This window comes from Amphiura filiformis, chromosome 1 (assembly GCF_039555335.1).
Source record: "Amphiura filiformis chromosome 1, Afil_fr2py, whole genome shotgun sequence".
Classification (NCBI taxonomy): Eukaryota; Metazoa; Echinodermata; class Ophiuroidea; order Amphilepidida; family Amphiuridae; genus Amphiura; species Amphiura filiformis.
In genome coordinates, this window is record NC_092628.1 from 69,576,314 (window position 1) to 69,584,396 (window position 8,083).

The following is an 8,083-nucleotide window of genomic DNA, read 5'->3' on the forward strand; positions in this document are numbered from 1 at the left end:
GATTTTGCTGGCGGAAGAAGGTCGCATATTGATGGACCCCAATAATATAAATCTTAAAATCTTCTGGAGCCTGAAAGACATCGTCTCTCTGAGCTATGATCATGCACGTTCTTGGATCACTTTAATCTTTCCTCAACCGGACCACTTGCTTCATCGTTCCTGGATTGTTCTTATTCTTGAAAATGAATCCTAAATGTCTCTAAAGACCTTTCATCATATTCAAGAAGATATAATCATGAATACCAATAAACGGAGGTATGACACGTAGCTTTAAAAATCATGCAAATAATACTCTTTGTATGATTGCTTTGAAGATGGTTATTGGAGCGAAGAAACTAGCATTCATAGCGCAAGACTTGTCTAGCATCTCACTGAGATTATGCGTAACTTCAATATGATTTGCATGACTTGGTAGGGTTTTATTTTTATGAAAAGAATATGAATGATTGTGTAGTATTTTGTTCGTAGCATGGAGAAGCAAGCATACTTATAAATTGTTGTGTTTGAAATCACGATTTCTCCAGATGAGTACAGGTTAGTTGAAGATTCAATAACCTCATCTTCGTGTATTCCATCCTATTGGAGTAGCTTGGAGTGGTGCCTCATTATAATCATCATGATGTTAACATCATCTGCAAGTGTTCATCTCCTGCTAGCCTCCGTAGTTTTGCTGCTCGCCATAGCCGCAGTGATACGTGGACATGAGACTCCCTCTTCTGGTAATATTCTGGTCATTCCTTACGATGGTGCAGAGAGTCATTTCCTAGTAGCTAGGAGCATATCAAAGGAACTCGCTAAACGTGGACATAAAGTAACATTTCTACTTCATGAGAAACACCAGGACAACTTCATGAAACACGAAGATGCATATTTGTTTTATTACGAATACTACAAACAACAAGTAACTTACGACCGACATGATGAGTTCTACATGAACATGACAAAAGCAGGAGAGCATCCATTTACTAATGACCGCAGTACTTACCGAATGTGGTTAGCCAACCTGACATACACTCCTTATTACAACAACATTGCTAATCAGTGTAATCAAATGATGTTAGATAACGAACTGATGACGCGTTTGAAAGCTCAAAACTTTGAAATTGTATTAGTTGACAGCATAACTGTATGTCGGATGCCGCAGTATCTGAAGAGACCTGTTGCAGCTTTTTCAGCATTACCGCTTATCTCACCCTATTCTCTTTATGATCCAGGTTTATTAACAGGTGATCCTTCATATTACCCTGCATTTATCGATGCTTTGGATCGTTCTTACTCATTATTCTACAGAGTAAGATGCACTATCTCTGTCATATACGATTATTGGCGACAATGGTATGATGAAGAAAGTTATTTGAACATTCAATTTCGCTTTTTTAGTGCATATGCGCAAACCAAGGCAATTCATAAGTTTTCTGACGCCGACATCAATCTGATTAACTCTCATTACGTCCTGGATTATCAGAGGTCTTTGGCAAACAATACTTTTGCAGTTGGTGGACTGACAACGCGGCCGAAACAAGCTCTCAGTCAGGTATGGAAATGAAGATTTCACAACTATTAATCGTATTCACACTATTTTAACATACTGCTCCAAAAAATAATCCTTACACTTGGAAAAATAATCACAATTTCAAAACTGAACCATATTGGGGTAAATTTGTTTCTTTAATAGATGCACTATTTAATCCGGCACATTATGCCACCTCATTGAATCCAATGTGACTTCAAGAAGCAAAGTTACAAGCATTTGATTAGACGAAGGTCTCGTTTTAAAAGTGACCAACTGGCCTATTCAAAACTCCACGGACTAGACATCTGATTTAAGAGTGGTAAATGACTAATTTGTGCGTGCCTCTAATTTAAAACAAAAGAAAACTGAAATAAAAGAGCTGACGAATAAAATGGAAGTTATGAAAAGTACAGAGAAGTAAAAACCCGGGGTAAAAACTGAATAAATACTGCTTTAAATAAAGCTTCATTGAAGAAACTATGTTGTCTCTTTGTTGCGCTTGTTGCAATCTTTTTGCGCCTTGTATAGACCAGTTTGTCCCTTTTAAAACGGGACCTTCGTCTATTCAATTGCTTGTAACTTTACTTCTTGAGGTCACATTGGATTCAATGTGGTGTCATAATGTGCAGGATTAGATAGTGCATCCATTACAAAAATAAATTTACCCCAACATGTTTCAGTTTTGAAATTGTGATTATTTTTCCAAGTGTAAGGATACTTTTTGGCGCAGTATAGAAAGAAAGGTGATTCATGTATGCATTTTGACATTTAAAGAGTGCATGCATGCAGTCCTTTCACATAGGCTAACTTTAATATAAAAACTTATAATTTTGATACAGTAAGTTGCCCTGGAAAGCGTTGAGCAATAAAAGAAATATAAGATCAAAGGTTAGGCCTATAGGCCTACAAGGGTCAAATCTTAAAATCATTCTGGAGTTCTTAGCGAAAAGGTCAAAGGTTGAAATTTAGGCCCCATAGGAGTCAAAATTTATCCGATTTGGATAAGAATTGTCTCACAATGTTTGTCTTGTTATAATAATTCAGAAAAGAATAGTTTACACTTTGTGCGACATTTAGATAGGCCTACATGGCCGGGTAACGCGGGAAAATACGTCAACATCAATTGGATTTAAAACGGGCAGTAAATGCTTTTGGTGTGTTACCATGGTAACGAAACATTGAGGTAGTGCAAACTATTTCTTTTTTAATTTTAATAACAAGACAAACATTTTAAGACCATTTTCATCAATGTTGGGTAATTTTTCTATGTTCAACTCCAGAGCCCATATTCCAACATTTGATCTTTTCGCCAATAGCTCTACACTGATTGGTCGTAGGTAGGTCAAACTATATACTTTCTCACCCGTTATATTCTTATTCAACATGTACCTCGGATGTCAATATTAAACTTAAAGCAAACATGTTAGTCATACCCAACTTTGCACTTATAAGAATTGATGATGCAAAAATCATATTGAAAACTTTAAAAAAATGGGTGTTTGAGTGAGAAATGGAATTGCGCATGTATAGCGAGAAAATCATAAAAAATGGGCAAAATGACATCCTTTATCTCTTTTGATCCTGCAGGAATGGGAAGATTTCTTAAAGGATGGTGATGCTGTAGGCGTGATTCTGTTTACATACATACAAAGTATCGACGACGACACAGCAGCCATCTTTGTTCAAGCTTTTAAAACTATAACGCAAAAATTCAAAGTTAAAGTGATCTGGCAATTGAAAGGTACATCACCGCCAGATATTCCGGAGAATGTGAAAGTAGTGGAATGGATTCCGCAAAATGATCTTCTAGGTGAGTTAGGGTGCTTTTGCTGTCCCATCCTAATATCTTCGTAGGCCTATCCTATGATCCTCTTTCTTCTTCTATAGCTTACTTTACAAGTTGGCTTAATTCTTTTTGGGCGTGGTAAATCTACTATTTTAGTCTCAAATGACTGAAAGCTAAAAACTCTGGCTAAATAAAACCAGCGACAGTGGCGTAACCAGTGCTCGCACATAAATACTACAACTTTTGGTCAAAAATTGGAAAAATTTTCAATCTCCCCCCCCCCCCCCCCGGAAGGTCAGGTCTGGTTACGCCCCTGACCAGGGAAGATGAAAAACGTTGTCTTTGTTCCCACATTCGTGAAGTATAAGGAAAATAAAGAACTATATTTAAAACCAAAAGCACGATTGCATTGTTAGCTATTGTTTCATTTCAAAAAATAAACTAGTAGTTTGAACAGTCAACGTATGCACCGGTCTTCCATCAACATGTTGAACTACCAAAATAAATTGTATCGGGACTCTGACAAACGCTTGCCACAATTATATGCAGTTAAATGAGGTTTATAATTTGGGCGTAAAACAGGCAAAGAGAACAGGAAGTGCAAATCACGCACTCCCTAGTTTTAAAACGGGGGAAACGCCACTGCCTACAATCACGCATTCGCACGCTTTTAATTCAAATCTGGAACATTACAATGGCAGAATAAATCTCGCAAAGTGTATTGTTCTGTTTGAGATTAGAGTAAAGTGTATACCACATCTGCAACAAAATATACAAAGTCAAAATGGGTATACGTAACGACGTATATATGCGTAACAAAAACGCAATTGTTATGTTATTCGTTCAAAACCGTTTGACACTAAGAACAAGGGACAACTTTTCAGCCCCCCCCCCCGACGCCTAATGTAACAAAAAAAAATGAACGGAAAGGAAAAATTGCTAAAATTGTTATGTTTAAAGTTGCCCTTACCTCAAAACTCGCCCTATTATTGTCTCGCCCACACCAAATTTGTCTTGTCTTCCTACACTTATCAAACGGTTTTGAACGCATAACAAAACAATTTGTTATGTTTTACATTTCTGTTACGTCACCTTATATGCGTCATTAAAGACGACTATATGCACTTCTTCTCCCCCCCCCCTCCCTTCTCCACCTGTTCATTTGAATCTTCTTCATCATGGTTTCCCTTCAAATTCTAATGCATCTTTAAAATATACTCTTTAATTTTCCTGGACTCTTTTACAAAACCGTTAATAGTAGGCCTACGTGTTATTTCAATCTTTAAATACAGGTCATCCAAAAATGATGCTGTTTGTATCGCAGGGTGGTACAAACAGTATATATGAAGCCATCTATCACGGAGTACCAATGGTATTGGTACCCGTCTATGGGGATCAGCATTTCAATGCTATGAAAGTTGCAAACAGAGGGATAGGTTTAGTGGTTACCAAAGTCAAGCCCCACCTAATTGCAGAGGCCATAATGAGGGTGTTTTATCAACTTCCCAGGTAAGGCATTATACATGGACTACCATTTGATTTAATCAGAGTCTAACGGGGGTTACAGCCTCTCCACCTTATGAAAATCTATATTGGGGACCGTTCACAAACACAGTTTGTAAGGGGGGGGGCCTGATGCAAACAATAATTATAATTTTTCCCCCCTTTTACATTACAGACCTCAAAAATTTCACGGCCCCCTTTTTGACATAGAAAATCATAAACTCAATTTTCCCAGGACAATTTGTGGTCAGTTTTTCAGGCCCCTCCCCCTTAGGAGGGTCAAAAATTTTCAGGCCCCCCTTTTTGCATCAGTCCCCCCTAACAAGTGTTTGTGAACGGTCCCATAAAACCATTTGGTTTAATTTGGTATGCCTACCAATAGATATTGGTATTCAGTGATACCGATACACACTTAAACCAGTGTGGTCAAATTGACCCCGTAAGTAGTTAACTATGCACCTTACCCTAAATATTGTGGTCAAAATTGACCTTTTTGTGGTTATTAAAAATTTGACTACAATTTAGGGGTAAGGTGCATAGTTGAGTAATTACGGGGTCAAGTTGACCACGCTGCATGCTTTAAGAGTGATATAGGCCCTAAGTACCAACATTTTCCGCATGTCATCAATAAGACATCAACCTAGCAACACATTAAAGCCTTAACGTACGATCTTTTTAAATTTTTAGATTTTTCTTTTTTTCTTCCAAAATAATAATATGCAATCATTATGAAAAGTTCCCAATACATTTGGACGCGAAAATCATTGGATATTTGCAAAGAAACAACATCATAAACATCATAAACTTCATATCCAGTATCACTCGAAATATCTCACACTTTTTGGGTTATGACGGCGAGTGCGGCCTGAGTTAGTCTCCTACGCAGCCAGTTTGGTTATGCTCCCTTTACATGTGTGGAGGGAGTATTAATAACCAAACTGGCTTCGTAGGAGATTAAGATTTGCGATCGTTCCGACATATTATCATAATCTGAAAAGTTATGATAATATGTCGGACCAACAGAAAATCATCCTGTTTTACTACAAATAGGGCGAATTTGACACTTTGCTCATAGATGGAACGTAAGTTGGAACATGTGCAAGTATTACAAATATGCCAAAAAAAATCTGTTTTGAAAAAAGTAAAGGTATTTTCTGAAAAAAGATCGTACATTAAGGCTTAAAGGCCCTAACATTCGTATAAGTTATAGGCCCTAGACATGCGGTTTTCGTCGTACATTTTGTGAAATATGAAAAGAAAGACCACAAGCGGGCAACGAAGGGCAATATAATAGAGCAGTTTGAAATAAGAGCACCAGCCTGGGAAGAGTGTTTGCTAGAATGGTTTGAAGCAAGTTTTCAAACTTTGTTTTTGAATATTATTGAAACGTAAACGTTTCATGCCCTTTATATAACCCGATATTTAAAAACGTTTTCTGTAAAACTTTTTGTGTTTGCTGGGAATATAAGCTAATAAAAAATTATAGCTTAATACTCAAATGGTTGATTTGAAAATTCGTCATGATCGATTTGTAACTGATATCTACAATTAAAATTTCAGATACAAGAAAGCAGCGGACCAATTGTCAGCTATCTTCAGAGAATCACCGCGTCCAACAGACGTCGCTGCTGATTGGATAGAGTATGCCATTCGTAATGGCGGAACTAAACATTTGGAACCAATCAGTGATTGGGAACTCCTTCAGTACCTCCCTCGCGATGTCTTCGTGACATTGGCGGTGTTCAATATTACCTTATTCATCATATCCGTATTGGGTGGATGGGTGTTCTTCAAGGGTTACCTAAGACAATGGATAAGTCGAAACGACAAGTCGAGGAAGAGTGTGTGATGATGATGCATGCATGTTCAATTGGTGATGGGACTTTGATTTCTTGTTTTATATAAGGCCAAAAAAAATAATAAAGGTTTGTCTCAAAGCTCACGAGTGGTTTGAAAACAAATGCGAAATGCGATTTAAAAAAAAAATTATTCCCGACTTGTACTTATTTTATGGTATTTTGAGGGGAAACAATCTGATTTTCGCCGAATTTTCCGGATTAAAAAAAACACCCAACAAAATATGTATTTCTTTCTTTTTTCGCGCGCGACCTTTGTGACAACCCCCCTTTTTTTGGGGGGCTAAGCTACTGTATCGGTTAACCATAGCATTAGAAATGTAGGATTAACGTCGCCAAAAAAATCGGAGACGGCATTACCAATATCATAATATAATAAGAGCTATATTATTTAGGCGGGCAAATGCAGTTCGTAGAATAATTATAGACTGCCATGATAGATGTTATGATTTGGCATAAAAGGTTACACGTCTTTCATTTCTACTGGCGAGTAAGTCTCTACCTCCTATGCCTGCAAGCATCCACGGGAATCCATGAGGGACTTTCGTTGCCATCTAATGACAAGTAAAGTTTTTAAGGCCTATGATATGTGCATAAATCTATACATACATAACAATGTACCATGTTTGACCTGGTAAATAGATAGATAGGAAAATAAATAAATACTTTTCATTTATTATTCAATTATTTAAAATCTTGAAATAATTGATGAATTATCATGTATAAAATATCAATTTTGTCTTTTCAACAGGGAAAATCGGATGACAAATAAAGTTTTTAGGGCATATGATATGGGATTACAGTGGGCATTAGGGGTGGTGCAATAATTATGTGTACCCCTGGGGGTGAATTCTCAAAATGGTCTGCCAAAAACGCTTGCCCCCCCCTTTGGCCATGCCAAAAATCGTTGCCCCCCTTTCGTGCCGAAAAACCTTTGCCCCCCTTTGACGTGCCAAAAAATCTTTGCCCCCCCTTACACATGCAAGATTTTGGGGAACCGAATTTAAAACCTTAAAGGAGGATTTCGTGATCCTAGCATCCTCTTTTTATGACATTTTTCAGTAGATATCCACGAAAAAGCTTATTTCCAAAATTTCAGTTGATTCCGATTTTGCGTTTGCGAGTTATGCATGATTATGTGTATTACACTGCTCCATAGACAATGTGTTGTAATTTCGTTCTGGTGCACCAGAACGAAATTCAAATTTAACGATATTTTTGCTAAACGAATTAATCTGCAAGAAATATTTGGTACATAAACATTATGTAGCCAGAGGTATCCAGTGGTGTAAAAATCTCAACTTTTTTGGGAAAAGTGGGGATGATGCTGTGGATCACGAAATGCCCCTTTAACTTGTCTTATCATATAATGCGAGCACAGCGAGAAGGAAATTTTGCATATTTGAATGTGTTCCTAACGTTTTC

The 8,083-nt window shown here is 37.3% G+C and overlaps 1 protein-coding gene across 1 annotated transcript; it reads left to right on the top strand.

The window, feature by feature from the left end:
• The first annotated feature begins 218 nt into the window (after positions 1 to 218).
• On the top strand, positions 219 to 6,909 carry LOC140166826 (UDP-glucuronosyltransferase 2B31-like). The gene is made up of 4 exons (XM_072190318.1): positions 219 to 1,534; positions 3,101 to 3,323; positions 4,592 to 4,808; positions 6,363 to 6,909. The coding sequence occupies exons 1-4, from the start codon at positions 617 to 619 to the stop codon at positions 6,649 to 6,651; spliced, it is 1,647 nt and encodes a 548-aa protein (XP_072046419.1). The 5' UTR covers positions 219 to 616; the 3' UTR covers positions 6,652 to 6,909.
• Positions 6,910 to 8,083: the final 1,174 nt, after the last annotated feature.